Genomic DNA, 22019 nt, shown 5'->3' with positions numbered 1-22019 from the left:
CATTCTAGCCTTGGGGTAGATTCAGTTTTTTCATTTGTAAAATGAGGAGCCAGCAAACCTTTCTGATCGATAAAATAAAGTAATATATGTATTATCTGTACAAAATGTCATATCTAGTAACTGCTGTCATCAAAAGCAAATGTCATTATCATCACCATCCTCCTCCTTTTCCTCTTCTCCCTCATCCTTCTCATCTCTAATATATTTTCTTTTGAATTCACAAGCTCCAGTTTTGGTGATGTTCAAACACAGGTTGGATGACCACGAGGAAGACATTGCAGTAAAGTATCTGCATTCTATAGCAGGTTAGGGTAAAAGCCTTTACAGTACCCTGTCAATCTCAGGTCCTGTGAATCATTTAGAACAAATGATATGTGAGATAGGAGTTAAGGAGAATATTAAATTCCTGTGACTTGTGATGTTAAAGGCAGATGTCTAGGAGATGGGCATTCCCTTTGGCCTTGAAAAGCTGATCTATCTTGAACGTTGTGGAAAAGTAGGGGAATGCATGTGGCTACCCACAGAGAAAGGGAACAGACAAATCTTACTGCAGTAGAGGATTTATGGACTATCAGGTAGAACTCCATTTCCCATTACTTCTTAGGAACAGTGTTAGTGTTAGGAGAAAGGGGTAAAGAGGACTGAACACAGATCTTGAGAAATCCTCCTCTCATTAGAAGCAGTATGGCCAGCAATAGTCATCATGGGTCTACAGGGGCAGGAAGCTATGGAGGCTTAGAAGAAAAAAATGAGCTTGCAGGTCAGTAGGTCTTGATTCATCTTCCATATCTGTCCTTTACTAGTTCTGAGACTGAGAATGTCAATTAAACCCTCCAAGCTTTCCTTTTTACCAATGTCAAATAAAGGCTGGGACTCTCAGTGCTCATATACAATAAAAGAGATTCTGCAAGCAAATGACACCAGATCGGACCTAGCACATATTAAATGCACAACAAATTTTATTTCTCTGCTTCTGCTTTCACCAACCTTGGGCCAAATCCACTGACATTTAGAAGAATGTAACATTGACTTTTTTGCAAGTTCTGATACAGAGGAGGTGGAAATGTGCCTTTCATAGGAGGTGATTGGTCCTGATCTTCCTTGGTAGCCATGGAAACTTGTGGCTGCTCTTCTGCTCTGCCTCTTAGCACTACTTGGTCCCTAACACTCCTCTGTCACTCTCCATTCTGTCAGTGTTGTGGACTGAATGTTGTGATGCAGGTAGACAGCCTACGATGGTAAAAGGGCTAACATGGGGATCAGCCAGCGGCATCTTTTTAAAACATAGCATTTTTGGTTCGTCGGTACATGCTGGTGATCACCATAAATCTGAAACCTGCCTTCCACCTTTGCCATTTATTTCTGAGCCTTTCTAGAACCTTAGCTCTTTTGAATTATCTCCTCTATGGTATTCATCTGTACTGCAATTTCATCTTTTCAATACAGGATCTTTTGCTTTACCTTAATGCATTCCATCAGCCTGCTAAATATAAGTTGAATAGTCTTTAACCTCTTGAACTTGCCTCTTGTACCTGCCTCTTTTCTCTCTTTGCATTTTTCTATGACTTTAACACTTAGGGGCCAGAAGAGTACAGACTCTGAAGCCAGACAAATATGACTATTGAAACGTCACTCTCTACTTCCTAACAATAGCCAAATCTTGTTTTCCATTATTAAATGAAAGTGGTAATCTCTGAGTTGTTTGGCTGTTGGGAAGCTTAAATGGAATTATGTCCATACAATCTTAAACACAGTGCCTGGCATGGGGGCAGCAGTTCATTATTGGAATATACTGATATTGCTATTTATACAAACTTTGCATAAATGATTGAACTAGCACACTGTTTCCTTACTTTGTTTCATAGACTGATGGTTCTGCAATATGTTAATACTTTGGAGAAACAGCAGGAAACATAATTTAATGCAAGCCTTTTCAGAGACCTTAATACCAAGTATATACTCTGGCACATTAAGAGGGGATGCAGAATGTAGTGTGTCCCAGATTTTTTTGAGCATGGAAAATTTTCTTTTCAAGATATATCTCGTTTCATGGGAAATACTGCACTGACTTGAGACAGCGTTTGTCACAAGTTTGTGACAAATATATATTTGTGAGAAAAATGGATCAAAAGGCAGGGGCTGCAGATTGTGATCCTACCTTCACACCCTACCAGTGAGAGAGAGGCCAGGCATTTGCAGCATAGTGTCTTCGAATGAGCACTCTGAATCAGGAGTCATAGTTTCTAGGCTCCTTTGGTATTTGAATATGAGTTCACCATCAAGTCTCTGTTTCCTTATTTGTCTACTGGGGATAACAACATCATTGACTGAATAGGAATTTGATGGAATGTTAATGAGATATTTGGAAATCATTCATAAAATAATAAGAACCAAAAATAGATGTCATCTTCTGTAGCATCTTCGTCGCCAACACCATTGTCAACATCTCCATCATCACTACCTTGAAGTTACGTTTGCATTTGCAGGCACATCTACTTGAAATGTCCACAGAGAAATCCTGAGAACCAATTGTTTGTAGCCCTATTCAGTGACTGCCACCAGTGAATTTAACTATCACTGTGCCAACTATCCAAGCCTGAGCTTTTGAAACTCTCCTTATTCATGAAGCAGAACTAGCTAAGGGTATACTCTGGTGACCAGGCCATGTAGTCTTTTCTAGGGCAGAGGAAGGATGAAGAAGAGCCATTTAGCTTACTGTCTGTCATCCTTTTAAAGTTCTCTGGTTATACGGAGGTCTCTTTGAAGATGATGTTGAAAGATCTGCATCAGGCGGGGCCAGCGCAGTGGCTCACTTGGTTAATCCTCTGCCTGCTGTGCCAGCATCCCATATGGGTGCCGGGTTCTAGTCCTGGTTGCTCCTCTTCCAGTCCAGCTCTCTGCTGTGGCCCGGGTGGGCAGTGGAGGATGGCCCAGGTGCTTGGGTCCCTGTACCCACATGGGAGACCAGGAAGAAGCATCTGGCTCCTGGCTTCGGATTGGCACAGCGCCGGCCGTGGCAGCCATTTGGGGAGTGAACCAATGGAAGGAAGACCTTTCTTTCGGTCTCTCTCTCTGTCTATAACTCTACTGTCAAATAAATAATAAAAATAGAAAGATCTGCATCAGGTGAGATAATGATAATAATAAGTCCACACAAACTGAGAACTGTAAGTAGTTCAGCAGGTAGGGTTTTACTTCCACACTGCTTAGTCTGTATCCAGAGGTTGATAGGGATTTGTGGGTGGTATTGTTTATCAGGTTGGAGGCTGAAGTCAAATGATTTTCTGGATCAGCCCTATCACCCTGGGACTTTTGCCTGGCTTTTGGCAAGAGGTAGCCTCATTTACCTTACATTTAAATTTCAGTAATAATATAAGCCATCTTATGAAGCTGTTATGAAGAATAAGTGAAATGCTGCCTGAAATAATTTTAATTACATTGTTGGACCCACAAATATTGTCATAAATGTTAGTGATGATTGTATATGAAGTTATAAATGTTATAAATGTTAGTGATGATGATGATGAGGAGGAGGAGGTGGTCTATTTTTAACTTAGAAAGTCACTTAAGGAAACTGGCTCACAAATTTTGTTTTGTAAATTGAAGTATTCTGAAATGTTTAAAAATATCAGTACCATTTAGAATATAAAAAAGAAAATAATTGCATAGTATAATAAAGATACTCAAAATGTGACTTTAGAGAAATAAAGTTAGAAATATTTGGTTTGAAGGAAAGAAAGCTTAAGGCAACCTAACTGCCACCTGTAATTAACTAAATACCTACTCTGAAGTGGAGGAATTAAAAGCATCCTACTTAACTTGGTTAGCAAAAGTTGGCCCATAGAGTGAGATTCTAGGACTCTTTGAACATTAGCTACCTGAGAATAGAATCACTGCTTTCTAAGTGTTGCTTTTGCTGCTTTTGAAAGTAGGCATATGAGAGATGACTGAATATTTACATCACTCTCCTGTAGGATAAACCCATGAAAGATGAGAGATCGGAGAAATCACATACAATTTAAAGGATACCATGGATTTAAGAGTATCAAGGTCAGAGAATCAAGGACTAGTTCACAGCAGAGATGGAGAAGGGCAGATGGGGAGAGATATGTACCCAGGTCAGCAAGATGGCAGAAACATTGGCCAACATTGAGACATCACACTGAAGTAGTGCATGGAGAATCCAGACATAAGAGACAGGCTGAGGATATGGGGCCATCTACCCTAGAGTTTCTGAGAAAGCCTCAATTTCAAATACTCTTTCTTCCTGCCTCCAGCATGACACTTGCACTTGTCAGACAATGTGTCCCAATTTTAGTTTCCAGAAATACAGCAGAGAAGCAGAGAAGCACTGGAGCGCAGGTGCAGGAGAAATCCCACGAGACACTCAGTGAGGTTAATGAGGCATTCAGCAATCTTTAGTGGTCATGTAGCTATGCGGGCAGATGGGTGGCCTCAACAAGTGCTTTTTGTATAACTTCTGACCAGGCAAAGACCAGTCCTTGCCAGAGAAAGTGACTGAATACATTTGACTCTGGGGAGAAAAACAACACTATTTCAATACTGACATCTCTTGGTAGAAAGGGAAACAACACTTAAACATTCATTCGTTCATGCATTCATTCATTCAATAGATATTTATTGAGCACCTACTCTATTCAGTCAAACAGTAAGCACATGAAATAATAGGTGGTCACAAAATGCGAGGTCTGACATATGAAAGATACACAATAGATGACAACTGACTAAATGATTTAATTCCAGATATGGACATTGAGTCTCAGAGGAGCAAGATGATTTGTCCACAAGGGCTTGTAGATAATAAAAAAGCCAGTATTCCAGCATTTCTGGAAGTATACCGTGTCCTGCAGAAGCCAAGTGCTGGACAGTGAGGTTTTGAGGAAATGAAGGGAAAAGAAAGACACAGAGAACTTACAGAGTCTTGGGTATGTGTCAGAGTGCAAAGTACTGTCATTATGATGTCCCATTTAATACACACAGATATTCTTTCAGGTAATGCCATTGTCATTTTAAGTTAGAAAACTGAGGTTTTAAGAGCTTAGGTGACTTGTCAAAGGTTAGGCAAGAGTTTAATTTTAAATCTCCATGTCTAGAACCAAAGCCTGTCTTTTTTCTCCTGTCTTAAGTAGCTTTTTTCCACCTCCTAGGTGCTTCTGCTCAGATGTTTTGGATTTCTAGAATTACAGTCCCTCACCCCAACCCCATATGCCATTGAAAGAAAGAAATCGCGCCCAGATTCTTGTCCCCTAGGGATTTTAGGAGGAAGGAAACAATGGGAGCATAGCTACTTTAGGTTTTCCACACAGAGATGTTTAATGAATCTGGATCTATTTTCTTCATTTTGTGATTGATTTTTTTCTAAATTTAACTTAAATCTGATTTTCTTCTCTCAACCTGGTATTTCCAAACCAAGAATCAATGAAACCCCAAATTATAGGCAGTGTGTGGATCAACAGTGCTGAGTTATTTCCATTTGAATTTCTCAAGCAATGCATTTTATGCCATTTTCTACTGCCACTAGAGAACTTGAGGGGTTGGAGGGAGGGGAAATAAAAAGGAAATTAGATCATCAATGTGCTCCCATCCCAGCAGTTGATACGCTCTGGTAGAATTCTACTCCCACAGCACAGCTTGTTCTCCTGCAAGGTACAGGAAGGGAACTGTAAGTAGGGACATGAACTAGGGACAACTGTGATGGTTACTGTGGGGAGCAACCGGACTAGACTGAGTTACTGGAATTAAGACTTATTCTATGCATCTGCTCTCCCACAATATGGCGCTGGGAGAGAAGTAAACAGCTTCCGCACAGCTGCCTCCAGTTCAGCTAATAAACTGTAGGACTTGCTCCTGATTGGAGGAGAGCAGCGTACTCGGCGTGTGGGCAGCCGAGTTGGGATTGGCGGAGGAGGACTATAAAGGAGGAGAGAGACGGCATGCACTGGGAACATCTATGGGGAACATCTAAGGGAACCCGTGCAGCCCCCGAGAAAGCCGGCCGGCGGTGTGCCGCTCCCCTGCGGAAGTGGGGAATGTGGCCAGGGGGAACTGCCCTTCCACGGAGGTGGAAGGGATAGTAGCCAACCCGGGAAGAACCAGCAGGAAACCCGGGGAGGGCCGAGCAGACGAAAAGAACAGCGCAGGGTCTTGTGTCGTTCCTCCACGAAGAGGGGGAGCGACAGGTTACCATCTAAAGATCCTCATGTTATGATCTGAAACTGTTGTTTATTGAGCCTTTTTTTCCTAACTAGGTATGTTATCTTACTTTTGTCTTCACATCAGCTCTGAAAGAAGATGACTTCCCCCATTTTGTCTTATGAGGATTAGATCAATGGGCAAATATAGATTTTATAGTTAACCAAGTGTTTGAACATAGGTATGTGTCTCCAAAGGACATCCTTTCTGCAACTACATGATAGTAGTGAAATGGGATGTAGTGGAAAATAGTATGATACAGGCAAAGGATGGACCATGACTTATTCTAATCCCCTCTCTGATATATACAAACTATTCAGGTGATCTTAAGTGAGTCATTTAATTGCTCTGCACTTCTGTTCTCTGTAAAATGCATTAGTAGCAACACTTTGCTGTGGAGGTGAAATGAGGAAATTTGCCCCCATTAAAATGTAAGCTTCAAGGACGTTGATGGTTTTGTTCATTTGTATTTCCTGTGTGCCTAGAAGAGTGTCCAAGTAGAACTAATGTTCAATAAAATTAATTGATTGTATTAAAGATAAGTGCTAGGCAAAATGCTTGTGTCATAATAATTAGTGAGCAAGTGGAGGTTCCTTTTCTTGTCTCTGCTTCCTACAGTAGTAATGCATTATAGAGTCTGCATGGGGAGAGGATGAGTATTATGGGATAGATGTTTCCACCTTGTTGCTGGCTATATCTCCTACTCAGAGCTAAGTACTTACGACCAGATCTCTAGGCTAGGAACTCTGAAGAAGTCACCTTTGTTTGAGTCTCACTGTGAAGTTTCTGCCAGATCCAGTTGCCATGGTAACTTACCAAACCCTGGTGGCTGCTCTGTGAGCATCTGGCCTTAGTGTGGGCTTGACCTGCATGTTTCTTCCTCCTTAACTCAGACACAACCCTAATGATTTAGGCATTCTCCTAGTAACTGATTGCCCCAGAATACTGTTCATTGCCATTCTCCCTTCCATTTTTTATGTCCCTCCCTTCACTAATCTTTTTGTCTTCTGCTTCTGCGAAGAATAATCCAATTCCTAATATGTTCTGGTAATGTAGTGGATGAAGAGATAAATAAATCCTGGTTTCTGCTTTCATTGATAAGACAAGTACCTTTATCTGGTTTAGAAATTGCCATTTACCAAGAACCTACTATGAACCAGAAACTGTGCTAGGTATTTGACATTTTCTGTCTCATTTAATTCTTATAATGCTCTTGAAGAATCATTTTACTACTGTTTCTAGGTGAGAAGGCTGAGAGTCAATAAGCTAGTATGACTACACAACCTGTGTTCACTGCTAAAAGACCTTGGGTACTATGAAGGTTGAAATGACACATGAGGAAACAATTAGTCCAGCAAATGCCTAGGGAAATGGAATGAGCAGTTTTGTTCCTGCTGCTCAGCCTTCTTCCCCAGATTGGGAGTCACTGTGTGTCAAGTGATATTTCTGGTAGATGGTTAATGAGTCAAAGGAATGCTTTGATCACACTGGCTTTTGGATGAAGAAGGTGCTATTGTACCTGGTTCACTGTCCAGGTCACCAGCTCCTCAATGCCCCCTGCTTCTCTCTGCCTTTCATACCCCTTCTTATTGTTTCAGCATCCTAAGAGTTTTTCATGCTGGAATCCTTGTTACATGTTCTTCCTGCCATAATAAATGCCATGGAGTATATAGTTGAAACTCAGTGCTGTTGCTGTGAGTTATTAGGGTGGGTGTGGAGGCTGTTAAATAATATGTTGACTTTTTAGGATGAGATCTGTGCGTGGCACCAACTCCTTGTCCATATCCTATCCAGTAGAAATCATCATGTTACCTTCCTTATCCCATTTAGTTACTAAAATTCTTATATTATCAAAGGTTAAGATAAATTCTTGTTATTTTCAGTTAAGAGATATTACCTATTCATTTTTTCATGGAATCATTTTTTAGGTTTTAAGTATTTCCCATCTCCTGAAACCAGAACTATTTCTTTACTTAATTTACTTTTTCACTTAACATTTATTTAACATAACTACAACAAATATATGCACAATCTACCATAAGTCATGCATTGTTCTGAGCTAGCAATAAATCAAGGATCCTGTTCTGAAGTTAAGCCACATCTAATTCCTAGGTTGTGAGCTTGGCATGAGAGACACAAAGATAGTGATTTGGGGATCTCTCTCCTCAAGCAGCTCACTATTTATTAAGAAGAAATAGATACACATATAAACAATTGCAAACAACTGAGCTGTCATGAGGACTTGTGCTGTTGGAACCTGTTGGTATATCGTGCTTGATAGAATGCTTTTTGATTGATCAGTACCAGTGATGTGCTGGTAACTAATATAGTTAACATTATTCTTGAAAATGGTGATGCATTCATCGAGATTGTACCATATGCCAGGCACCATGTTGGGTGCTGGGATACAATAGTGAATAAAAGATGTGGTGCTTGCTCTCAAGGAGTTTACTGTCCATTTACTAGATTATAGTGTGAGGCATAAGGTATTTTAGGAGACAAAATTAGCGTAGGTAGTTCCTCTGCTTAGGCTGAGGAATTTACATGTATGGTGAATCTTAGAAAGTGCTAATGGAGTGATGGGTGTTTAGCCTAGGGGTAAAGATGGCTACATCCACATTTGAGTGCCTGGGTTCAGTGTCTGTCTCCATACTACGGTCCCTGTGTTTAACACCTGGCTTTAGCTCCTCAATCTTTGCTGATCCTGGGAGGCAACAGTGATGGCTCAAATAATCCTGTTCTTGTCAGCCCCATGGAAGACCTGGAGTGGGTTTCCAGCTCTTAGCTTCAGCCTAGCCTGGCACTGATAGGGGCATTTGGGTAGGGAACCAGTTGATGTAAGTGTGGTGTTTCTCTCTCTCTCTCCCTCTCTCCCTCTCCCCTCCCCCCATAGATAGATATGTAGGTAGGTAGGTAGGTAGATAGATAGATACATAAATTTTGATAGGTGTTTAAAGAGTCATGGGGAGAGGACAAAGACACAGATGGAGTTCTATCTAAAAGAAACAACACCTAAAGTAATATCAACATTATAAAGGAAGTTGACTGTGGGGTCCCTTCACAAGTTTAGCCTGTATCACCCAGGCCAGGTAGGAGGCAGTGCAAAAGGTGTGAATGTGGAGTTCCCATGCTAATGCTTTTGGATCACATCCTGTGAGCAATGGCTGTAAAATAGCTGAAAGGGTTTCAGCAAAAAGTGAAGTAGACAGATACACACACACTCCCCTTATAATGCAAGTGAACAGATGATAGAATAAATGGGGGGAAAGATGTGGATTGTGAAGTGTGTGAGATGGACAGGACTACATAGCTGTTTAGATGCTATAAAAAAGGAAGACGGGAGACTGGAACATGATGTCTAGGTTTCTGGCCAATGAAAATTGTGGTGCTCTTCATAAGCAGAGGAATTCAAACACTTTACTCATTTCTTTTTCTTCTTTTTTTTTAAGATTTATTTATTTGTTTGAAAGGCAGAGTTGCAGAGAGAGAGAAGGAGAAGCAGAGAGAGAGAGAGAGAGAGGTCTTCCATCTGCTGGTTCACTCCCCAATTGGCTGCAATGGCTGGACCTATGCCAATGCTAAGCCAGGAGCCAGGAGCCAGGAGCCAGGAGCCTCGAGCCTCCTCCAGGTCTCGCACAAGGGTGCAGGGGCCCAAGGACTTGGGCTATCTTCTACTTCTTTCCCAAGCCATAGAAGAGAGTTGGATCAGAAGTGGAGCATCAGGTCTCTAACTAGTGCCCATATGGGGTGCCGACACTGCAGATGACGGCTTTACCCACTATGCCAGAGCACTGGCCTCCCTTTGCCCATTTCGAAACTGCATTATTTTTGTTGTTGTTGTTGATTTTTTTAAGTCCTTTATAAATCCTGGATATTAATCCTTAATTTGCAAATATTTTCTCCCATTCTGTTTGTTGCCTCTTCACTTTGTTGAGTGTTTCCCTTGCAATTCATAAACCTCTGAGCTTGATATGATCTCATTTGTTTATTTTTGTCTTTATTGCCTATGCTTCCGGGGTCTTTTCCAAGAAGCCTTTGCCTATGCCAATGTCTTGCAGAGTTTCCCTGTTGTTTTCCTCTAGTAATCTGATGGTATCAGGTCATAGATTTAGATCCTTGATCCATTGTGAGTTGATTTTCATATAAGGTATAAGGTAGGGATCTTGTTTCATATTTCTGCAGGCATAGATCCAATTTTCCCAATACCATTTGTTGAAGAGACTCTCCTTTCTCCAGGGATTGATTTTTAGCTCATTTGTCAAAGATTAGTTGGTTGTAGATGTGTGAGTTCTTTTATGGGGTTTCTATCCCGTTACATTGGTCTACATGTCTGCTTTTTTGCCTGTCCCAGGCTGTTCGATTATAATTGATCTATAGTATATCTTGAAATCTGTTATTGTGATACCTATGGCTTTGTTTTTGTTGTTTAAGATTTTGTTAGCTATTTGGGCTCTCTTCTGCTTGCATATTAACTTTAGAATTGTTTTTTTCTAGATCTGAGAAGAATGTCATCAGTGTTTGGCTTGGGATTGCGTTGAATCAGTAAATTTGCTTTGGGTAGCATGGGTATTTTGATCATATTATTTCTTCTAATCCATGAACATGGAAATTCTTCCATTGTTTTCTGTCTTCTAATTCTTCCTTAATGTTTTATAGTTTTCTTTGTAAAGATCTTTTATATCCTTGGTTAAATTTATTCCAAGATATTTAAAATTTTGTGTAACTATTATGAATGGGACTGATCTTACAAATTCTTTCTAAGCCATGGCATTGTTTGTGTATACAAAGGTATTGATTTTTGTGTGTTGATTTTATGTACTGCAACTTTACCAGAGTTTCTTATGAGTTCCAATAGTCTTTTAGTGGAGCCATTTGGTTCCTGTATTTATTGAATCAAGTCATCTACAAATAGGGATAATTTGACTTCTCCTTTTCAGTTGAATCCCTTTGATTTCTTTTTCTTGCCTAATGGCTCTGGCTAAAACTTCCCGAACTATATTGAGTAACAGTGGGAAAAGTGGGTATCATTGTCTGGTTTCAGATCTTAGTGGGAATTCTTCCAACTTCTTCCCATTCAATATGATTCTGGCTGTGTGTTTGTCATATATTGCCTTAATTGTGTTGAGGTATGTTCCTTCTATACTTAATTTCCTTAAGGTTTTTTTAAATCATGAAAGGATGATACTTTCTCTGCATCTATTGAGAAAATCATATTTTTATGCCTCAATTTGTTAATGTGATGTATCACATTTATTGATTTGCAAATATTGAACCATACCAGGGATCAATCCTACTTGGTCCGGATAAATGATTTTTCTGATGTGTTGTTGGATTCAGTTAGCTTAGTGTTTTGTCAAGGTTTTTTGCATTTCTGTTCATCAGGAATATTGGTATGTAGTCTGTTTCTTTGTTGTATCTTTTTCTGGTTTTGGAATTAAGGTGTTGCTTGCCTCCTAGAGGAATTTACTATCCCCTCCTCATACCTATGGGAAATGGACTTTGGAGAATGGAGCAGATCACACAGCCCATGAAAACTAAAGCTCACATTTGAACCCACAGTCATCTGACTACAAACCCAAGATCATTCCATGAGTTCCTACTGACTTTAACAGCACAGTGTCTTCTCACTTGCTTCCAAGGAGAATGGAGAGTTGGTAGCATATAATTATTAACAAGAGTAACCAACCAAGCTGGGAGGGGAAGGAAGTGAACATCACTTCATTTTTAGCAGGCTTGTTTCTCTTCCCTTTACCCAAAGGAACAAATAATAAACTTATTTTGCAGAGTTAAACTAAGACACAAAACGTGGCCACTGAGATTTCATAACAAGTACAGAGGTTGGAATTTATGGTTTCTTTCTTTTTCTTCTTTTTTTTTTCAGATTTCCATTAGGGAAATATTAACAGGATTCCCAGATTCCATGTTCTTCCCATTTTCTCATGTCATAGAATTATGTTTCTGTGTATATGTTTGTGTTACTAGGTTTGCTGAAAAGCCCAGTGAACAAGACTGCCTTGACACTGATTGCTGTGAGCTCCTGCATCCTGGCTATGGTGTGTGGAAGCCAGATGTCCTGTCCACTCACCGTGAAGGTGACTCTGCATGTGCCCGAGCACTTCATTGCAGACGGTAAGAGCCAAACATCAGAGATGCCCTGTACCACTTGGCATCTAGCACCACTGGCTGGTGAAATATCTCCATGCATGGCTCAACATCAGAATGAAAATATATATGAGGGTGCTTCAAATGCTTCATGGAAAAGAGGAATTAAAATACAAATTTACTTTGGTATAAAAATCTTTGAAACCCATGCATAGTTTTTTTTTTATCATAGTAATACATAGTTCCATAAACTTTTTGTAGATCTTTCATTTATTAAAGGATCCAATGGGTCTTCCTTGGAAGAGATCCTTGTCATTTGGATTCCTGTATTAGTTAATTAAATCAAAACTTTATTCTATGTATAAGAAGATTTGTTAAATAAAAGATGACTTCAAATATGAGCGCAGGATTGGTCTACTTCACTTACTGGTTCTTTTGGCTATTGTGGATCCTATTCTAATATGAAATACCCCTAAAACATCATTGATAATTAAAAACGTGTGATAGGGAAGAATGTGCGAGGCCTGTTGGCGTTTCCTACTTGTTCTGTAGAATGTTCTTGTTTCATTCCCTGTAAATGTACTTTACAAGTATCTTATATTCTACCATTTTCTCTTCACCCAATTAAATTGAATTAATGAGACACAGTAGTCACTATAGTCATTAGCAAAGTGTAGTCCAAGGAAATGATTAAGGCACTTGATAGCTATTGCTAAAGTGTCCTTCAGAAACGTTATTCTGGGTTGCACACTCCAGTAGAATATATTGGTGCCTATGTTCCTGAACCTTCTTCTCACCCACTATTACCATATAGCATAAATACAACATAGAAGGCATATCAAAAATAGGCAGATAAATGAATTTTTTAAAGATTTTTACTTATTTTGCTTGAAAATCAGAAGTCAGAGTTACATAGAGAGAGAAGGAGAGGCAAAAGGAGAGAAAGAGAGGTCTTCCATTCACTGGTTCATTCCCCAATTGGCCCCAACAGCTACAGTTGTGCCGATCCAAAGCCAGGAGCCAGGAGCTTCTTGGGTTTGTGGTCAGATGACTGTGGGTCTCCCTTGCAGGTGCAGGGGCTCAAGGGCTTGGGACATCTTCTATTGCTTTCCCAGGCCATAGAAGAGACATGGATAGGAAGTGGAGCAGCCAGGTCTCAAACTGTCACCCATATAGGATGCTGACACTGCAGGCAGTGGCTTTACCCACTATGCCACAGTGCCAGCCCTGAGCTAAATGAATTTAAGTTTCATGTTTTTTTTTTTTTTTTTTTTTTTTTTTTTGACAGATAGAGTTAGGCAGTGAGAGAGAGAGAGACAGAGAGAAAGGTCTTCCTTTCTGTTGGTTCACCCCCCAAATGGCCACTACAGCTGGAGCTGCGCCGATCCAAAGCCAGGAGCCAGGTGCTTCCTCCTGGTCTCCCACGTGGGTGCAGGGTCCAAGCACTTGGGCCATCCTCCACTGCCTTCCTAGGCCACAGCAGAGAGCTGAACTGGAAGAGGAACAACCGAGACTAGAACCCGGAACCCATACAGGATGCCAGTGCCGCAGGCGGAGGATTAGCCAAGTGAGCCACGGTGCCGGCCCCAAGTTTCATGCTTTTTATATGTATATGATGGTACTTTAGAAAGTTCATAGTAAATGAAATACAAGAATAATTTTATTTTGGTGCCCAAAAATGAAATGTATATATCCTAGGGTCTTCAAATAGTTCATAAAATGTATATTATGAAAAAAGTTATGTACAGATTTCAAAAATTTTGTAACTCAAATAAATTTGCCTTTTAATTCCATTTTCCACAAAGTTTTTGAAATACCCTTGTATATCTTGATCAGTTAGAAGATAAGTATATACCAGTGAAACTGTCATCATAGACAATAAGCATAAAAATAAGCATCATCTCTAAACATTTCCTCTCTCCCTCTTGTTTTATGATGAGAACATTTAACATAAATTCACATAGGAGTCTGCCCAGATAAAACCGTGAAACATTCCCAGTACCTGAAGAGTTCCCTCCTATTGCCTCCTAGATGTAACTAGCTTTCTGACTTCTTGCACCATATAGGACCAATAACTTTAAAATTTATTTATTTATTCATTTGAAAGGCAGATTGATGGTATAGGGAAGAAGGAGGGAGAGATTTTTCATCTGCTGCTTCATTCCCCACATGGCCACAACAGCCAAGTCTGGGTCACCCAAAGCCAGCAGCCAAGAACTCTATCCTTTTCTCCAACATAAGTGACAGAGGCCCAAAGACTTGGGCTATCATCTGTTTCACAGGATCACAATCTTAAATTTTTTTTGGATAGGCAGAGTTAGACAGTGAGAGAGAGAGAGACGGAGAGAAAGGTCTTCCTTTCCGTTGATTCACTCCCCAAATGGCCGCTACGGCCGGCGTGCTGCACTGATCTGAAGCCAGGAGCCGGGTGCTTTCTCCTGGTCTCCCATGCAGGTGCAGGGCCCAAGCACTTGGGCCATCCTCCACTGCCTTCCCAGGCCACAGCAGAGAGCTGGACTGGAAGAGGAGCAACCGGGAGAGAACCGGCGCCCCAACCGGGACTAGAACTCGGGGTGCCGGCACCGCAGGCAGAGGATTAGCCTAGTGAGCTGCAGTGCCGGGCCACAATCTTAAATTTTGAAAAATTGTATGTGTTGAATATTTTTATATTCTCACCCCATCACTCTTATCTCAATGTTACTAAATTTTATCTCAAATTGTTGTTACAATGTTCAGAATGTAACTCCATCCTTTCAAAATGTCTGAGCTAAGTGAAGTGAGACCTCCCCCCACTTTCTCTAAAACACATAGACATCTATTAATGCATCATCTGATTACTGTTACTTCACCATAGTGAGTGAACCTGTACTGACTTTTCACTTAGACTGTGAATAAGTAAAGTAGTTTTCATTTCTTATGTATTCAGTTAATTTTCAGACCTGAATACAAGTCTTTGGTTCATTTCTATCAAATCATGTATGCACATAAGACAGGTTAACCTGTATATGTGAGAGAGCAGGGGGATGATGGAGGCAGGGGAAGGAACACATTTGTAGGAGTTAGTAGAAAAATAGAATCATGTAGCTTGGGGCTGGAAGAAACTCTAGACCCTGGGTATGACCAGATAATGAGGATGGTAGAGTAGGAATAATAAACAGTGAGTTGGAAAAACTAACATCCAAATTTTGACAAATATGGAAGACATTTCCCCACCTTTTATCTCTCACCAGTTACTATTCATTAACTGTAGAATATTGGGCCTAAGAGGTATTCAGCTTTTCCACCTTTTTTTTACACATTTAAATATTTATTTTCAGACATGCGAAAATGAAGGTCCTGGGAGACAAATTTGCTCAAAGTCATGCTAAAATATTCTTTGTGGTTGAGAGCACAGTCTTTGAAATAATACAAACGTAATGTCAAATTCTTGTTATGTTGTCTGCCACTTCTGTATCCAAGTGAGTGACTTTCTCACTCTGAGTCTTGGTCTTTGCTTCTATGATGTGAGGATAACTGTACTGCTTATCTTATCTCATAAGGGAATTGTAAAGACTGCACTTTCTACTTCTTCTCCACATTTGTCAAGTTTTCAGATAGCCTGTAGCTGGAAAATGGCAAAATAAAAGGACCACCCAAGAAAGTTGATGACTTGGGGAAGTAGATCAAAATATGTGAATTTAAAGATGCCCCTTTTCAAATGTCCTTATTCTGACCTCTGTTACTGATTTAAAATTTTATAACTGCCTCGGACTTGTCTGTTTCTACCTTTAGAATGGAATCTCTACAGCAGGAAATGGCAGGAGTTGTGCCTTTTGGGAGAATTATTTTATCCCTGGTGACAAGCACAGTGCTTGTCCATGATAGATGCTCAATAAATATGTATGGAGTGAATGAATGCTCCCTGATTTAAAGCATAATTGTCAATGATTCTGTGGGATTCTTACAATAGATTTCTAAGCACAAAGGGCAAGCTAAGTCAAAGAAAAGAGGCATAGAGAGCAGAGATGTTATAAAATATAGACACGATTTCTTTCAATCAGTTATTATAAGACATGCAGACTTGGGGATGACCATCAGGAAACATGAAGTACATGTACTAATGGATCTAAGACATGCAAAGCTATGGAGAATCACCAGAAACTTCTATGAGCAAGCAGCATGAAAAACATCTTGTATTGTGGTTATTGCAGAAAGTAATTGGTGAGGAAGGGTGAGGAGGCAAGTTAATGATTATCTAGTTTGGATAATTTTACTGGGCTCTGGGATTTAGAGACTATCCCTGTGGTGGCCTCATTTCTGGCCCTGTGGTGATTAGGGGAGATGAATACTGCCCCCTGGAGTGTTGGAGCCAGATTCAGAAGGTGTTTGGAATATGAACTCCAGATTGGTTGATTTGTGTTCCTGGAAAGTCTTCTGCTATTTCTAAGAGTTGTTGACTAGTCCTCCAAGGAAGTGTCTCACAGGTCAAGAAGGCTGTAAATGTCAGATTTTCAAGAATACAAAATATATGGTAGCTAATACAAAAGAGAATTGGAACTGACCATGGAGTGTACACATCCAGTAAATGTGTTATGCCAAGCATAGAAGAGAGCATTTGGAGGACTTCACTCACAGTGTTCCAGTCTCCATACATAATGGATTACCTTTCTCTTACATGGTATCCATTTAAAGGAGATAGATTTGAGTTTGGATATCAATTCTATTGCTTAGTAAACTCCTAAATCCCACTTTTCCTATCTGTAAAAAGGGAATAATTTTGAAAGTACTGAAAGGCAATATTTAATATTGTGTGTAAAATGCCTAGTAGGGTTTCTAAAACATTGTAATTATTCAGTATATGGTAACGGTTACTGCTCTAAAAGTTAGCAATAGAGAAAGAAACTTCAGAAACTGGAACATGGCAAAACAAGAAATAGATATCTTAACAGGTGGGTCTGGCTGTCCTCAGATGAATGGAATAGGGAGTACATTTATGTTCCCTCAAGATGGAAATGGCTTTCCCACTTGAAGACATTAATACCTAAAGATACTCAGTCTTCTGGGATCAGAAAGAATCCTGAGAGAAGCCAGTATATGCATTCACCTTCCACAGCATGATTCCAGTGCTTCTCATGGTACCAATTCCATACGCTCTGTTTATCTTTTGTCAACAGGTTTTTATAATGATCTTTATTATCCACCTAATAAAGAGAAGGGAACTGGGACCTGCAAAGGAGTAGAGTCCAATCCTTTTTGAGCATACAGAGGGACTCAACAAATAAAAATTTCTATAAGTTGGGCAAGTGGGGTGTCTAGCTCTGATTCCTGGAGAATGAACGTGTTACATAAAGGATTAGAGGAAAAGTGATGATGGTGCCTATTTTCCTTAACCTTGTCATCAGTTTGCACTGTTATTTATGAATCATTGTGGACTGATATAAATGCATGAACAAATACAATGTGTAAAACTCCTTGATATTGTACTTATCTATAGGCCCCTAAGATCACTGGCTAGTTTGACAAAACAATGAAAACAAAATCATAATGGGATTTCTCAGGATAAGAAAAGCCTATGCCTAATGGGAGGAACTCAATTTGAGATCTGTTCTCCCAAAGTCGATAGCCATGGCAGTTCCCACCCTATCTTACCCAGCTCCATGAACTCCAACCTACCAAAGTGCTGCCCTTTCTTAATAGAGAGCTCTCAGCTAACCTTTTATGTTGAGCTGTCTGTGGTTCTGAAGTATTACAGGGGGCTGAATAATGGGTCCCGTCTTCAGGAAGAAAATTAATTCTGCCCTTATGTTACTGGATACTTAATGCTAATGCCCATTATAGGGAAAAGGTCAACAGGACTTAGCACTCTTCCCAAGCTCAGCTGGCAAGGGCAATGCATACTGACAGAGTCCTCATCCAATCTCTTGGCAAATCTAACTCCTTCTTTGGTCTGGACTTCTTCAAGGCCACTAGTACTTTTTTTGCCCTGCTGCACACACATGGAAGAGATGGAGCATGTTTGCATCTAAAATACTGAAGTTAGCATAGTTTTTCTATCTGTGTTCTATAAATCATCTGCATTTGATTGATGATCACCAAAACTAATCAGACTCTCTGAGGGTGGAGTCAAAAAGGTAGAACATAGCTATTTAAATTTTATGTTAATTCTAGGCAGTTACTTAGAATTTTGGGAACTATGACATCTCTGCAGGTGTTCCTTTTCTTCCATCTAAATATATGATCACTCCTTGAGATCCCTTGGGATAATAATAATGGTCTTTGATTTCCTCCATCTTTAACTTTATCTGTGCCCTGCTTATCGAACTGCCTCTAGTGATCGCCTATAGCAATGAATACAGTATGCGTAGTCTACCTTTAAACTTTATAACACACTAACCCTTGTTCACAGAGGTTTGTGCATTATCCAAATTGTTATGCGACATTGTTGATGAATGGTTATTGGTTAACATTAAAGGAATGCCTTAGATGACATGTTAACTCATAAATTACCTGAGCATCCCAGTATCTGGAAATATTTATCCAAAATGACATTCTAGTGGAAGAGATCATTTTTCTTCCTAGATTCAGAAGTAAGCTAGTTCTACTACAGTATACGAAAGTAGTACTAGATCTAGAGATCTCTGTTCTGGGAATTTTTGTACATTGAAAATTGGTCAAGGGAGTGTATTTGGCAATGAAGATAATGCAAAAAATTTGTACATGAGCAGTGACCTTCAAAAGTTTGTAAGAGAAACATTCTTTAAGAAGATTTGAAAAAACCCTGATGGGAAAGGAGCCTAATATTATTCAATAGGTTTTTTTTCTTCCCAGAGAAACCGTTTATTTGATGAGTACAAATTTCAAAAGTACAACTTTAGGAATGTAGTGAATCTTCCAGTCATACCCACCTTCCCACCTCTACTCCTGTCCCACTTAGTCCCCCTCTCCAAACTCCAGTCCTATTCTCCATTAAGGAAAAAAAAACTGTTCCTCAGCTGTCAAGACAAGGGCAGTTCCAGTCATTGCTTCTCACAGTGTCAATTTCTTTTCTACAGATTACCTTTTAGGTGCTTTGTTAGTTATCACAGATCAGGGGAGAACATGTGGTATTTGTCTCTTTAGGACTGGCTTATTTCACTAAGTATGATGTTTTCCAATTTCATCTATTTTGTTGCAAATGACAGGATTTCATTTTTTAACGCTGTGTAGTATTCCATAGAGTACATGTCCCATAATTTCTTTATCCACTCTTCAGTTTACAGGCATTTAGGTTGATTCCGTGTCTTAGCTATTGTGAATCGAGCTGCAATAAACATGGGGGTACAAATAACTCTTTTATTAGTTGATTTCATTTCCCTTAGGTAAATTCCCAGGAGTGGGATGGCTGGGTCATATGGTAGGTCTGTATTCACATTTCTAAGGTATCTTCAAACTGTCTTGCGTAGTGGTTTTACCAGTTTACATTCCCATCAACAGTGGATTAATGTACCTTTTCCCCCATATCCTCTCCAGCATTTGTTTGTTGATTTCTGTATGAAAGCCATTCTAACTGGGATGAAGTGAAACCTCATTGTAGTTTTGATTTGCATTTTCCTGACAGCTAGTGATCATGAGCATTTTTTCATGTGTCTGTTGGCCGTTTGGATTTCCTCTTTTGAAAAATGTCTATTTAAGTCTTTAGCCCATTTCTTAACTGGATTATTTGTTTTGCTGTTGTTGAGTTTCTTGATCTCTTTATATATTCAGGTTATTAATCCTTTATCAGTTGCATTGTTTGCAAATGATTTCTCTGATTCGGTCAGTTGCCTCTTTACTTTCCTGAGTGTTTCTTTTGCAGTACAGAAGCTTCTCAATTTGATGTAATCCCATTTGTTTATTTGTGCTTTGATTGCCTGTTCTTCTGGGATCTTTTTCAAGAAATCTTTGCCTGTACCAATGTCTTGCAGAGTTTCCCCAATTTTCTCTAATAATTTGATGGTATTGGTTTATAGATTTAGGTGTTTAATCTATTTTGAATGGATTTTTGTGTAAGGTAGGAGTTCTGCTTCATACTCCTGCATGTGGAAATCCAGTTTTCCCAGTACCATTTGTTGAAGAGACTATCCTTGCTCCAGGGATTGGTTTTAGCTCTTTGGTCAACATAAGTTGGTTGTAGATGCATGGGTTGATTTCTGATGTTTCTATTCTGTTCCATTGGTCTAGCCATCTGTTTTTGTAGCAGTACCAGGCTTTTTTGATTATAATTGCCTTGTAGTATGGCTTGAAATCTGGTATTGTGATTCCTCCAGCTTTGTTTTTGTTGTATAAGATTGCTTTAGCTATTTGAGGTCTCCTATGTTTCCATATGCATTTCCACATCATTTTTTCTAGATCTAAGAAGAATGTCTTTGGTATTTTGATTGATATTACATTGAATCTGTAAATTACTTTCAGAAGAATGGACATTTTGATGATATTGATTCTTCCAATATATTAACGTGGAAAATTTTTTCATTTTTTTGTATCTTCTTCTATTTCTTTAATGTTTTTTAATTCTCATCATAGAGATCTCTGACATCCTTGTTAAATTTATTCCAAGGTATTTGATTTTTTGTAACTATTGTGAATAGGATTGATTTTAGAAGTTCTTTTTCAGAGGCAGCATTGTCTGTATATACAAAGGCTGTTGAATTTTGTGTATTGATGTTATATACTGCTACTCTACCAAACCCTTCTATGAGTTCTAATAGCCTCTTGGTGGAGTTTTTGAATCCCCTATATATAGGATCTGCAGATAGGGATAATTTAACTTCCTCATTTACAGTTTGAATCCCTTTGATTTCTTTTTCTTGTCTAATGGCTCTGGCTAAAAAAATCCAGGAAGATATTGAATAGCATGGCAAGAGTGGGGATCCTTGTCTGGTTCTGGAGCTCAGTGGGAATGCTTTCAACTTTTCCCCATTCTATAGGATGCTGGCCATGAATTTGTCAGAAACTGACTAGATTGTGTTGAGGAATGTTCCTTCTGTACCCATTTTGCTTAGAGTTTTCATCATGAAAACTATTGTATTTTATCAATTGCTTTCTCTGCACCTATTGAGAAAATCATATGACTTTTGTTCTTCAGTTTGTTGATGTGATGTATCATATTGATTGATTTGCGAATGTTGAACCATCCTTGCAACAAGGGATAAATCCCACTTGGTCCATTTGAATGATCTTTCTGATGTGCTGTTCGATTCAATTGGCCAGAATTTTGTTGAGGATTTTTGCATCTAGGTTCATCAGGGGCATTGGTCTGTAGATCTCTTTCTCTTTTGTATCTTTTTCAGGATTAGGAATTAAGGTGATGCTGGCTCCATATATAGAATTTGGGAGGATTCCCTTCCTTCAAGTTGTTTTTAATAACTTAAGAAGCAATGGAGTTAGTTCTTCTTTAAATGTCTTATAGAATTCAGAAGTGAATCCATCCAGTCTTGGGCTTTTTTAATTGGCAGGGTCTTTATTACTGACTCAATTTTCTCCTTGGTTATGGATCTCTTTAGTTTTTCTTTTTTTAAAATTTTTTTCTATTTATTTATTTGACAGGTAGAGTTATAGACGGTGAGAGAGAGAGACAGAGAGAAAGGTCTTCCTTCCATTGGTTCACCCCCTAAATGGCCGTTATGGCCAGTGCTGCGCCGATCCAAAGCCAGGAGCCAGATGTTTCTTCCTGGTCTCTCATGCGGGTGCAGGGGCCCAAGCACCTG

At 39.4% G+C, this 22019-nt stretch overlaps 1 protein-coding gene across 6 annotated transcripts in view; it reads left to right on the top strand.

Moving 5' to 3' along the window:
• Window positions 1-22019, top strand: part of ASTN2 (astrotactin 2) — a 1018233-nt gene that overhangs the window by 378515 nt on the left and 617699 nt on the right. For all 6 annotated transcript variants that reach the window (XM_008273385.3, XM_070066427.2, XM_070066421.2 and 3 more), the window contains one exon: window positions 12196-12342. In XM_008273385.3, coding sequence (XP_008271607.3) covers window positions 12196-12342 — 147 coding nt within the window. The remainder of the gene's footprint in view (window positions 1-12195; window positions 12343-22019) is intronic.

The sequence above is a fragment of the Oryctolagus cuniculus genome, chromosome 1 (genome assembly GCF_051225735.1).
Source record: "Oryctolagus cuniculus isolate XC-2025 breed Fujian yellow rabbit chromosome 1, ASM5122573v1, whole genome shotgun sequence".
NCBI lineage: Eukaryota > Metazoa > Chordata > Mammalia > Lagomorpha > Leporidae > Oryctolagus > Oryctolagus cuniculus.
Note: the sequence above shows the minus strand (reverse complement) of the source record. Positions and strands in the feature narration are given on the sequence as shown.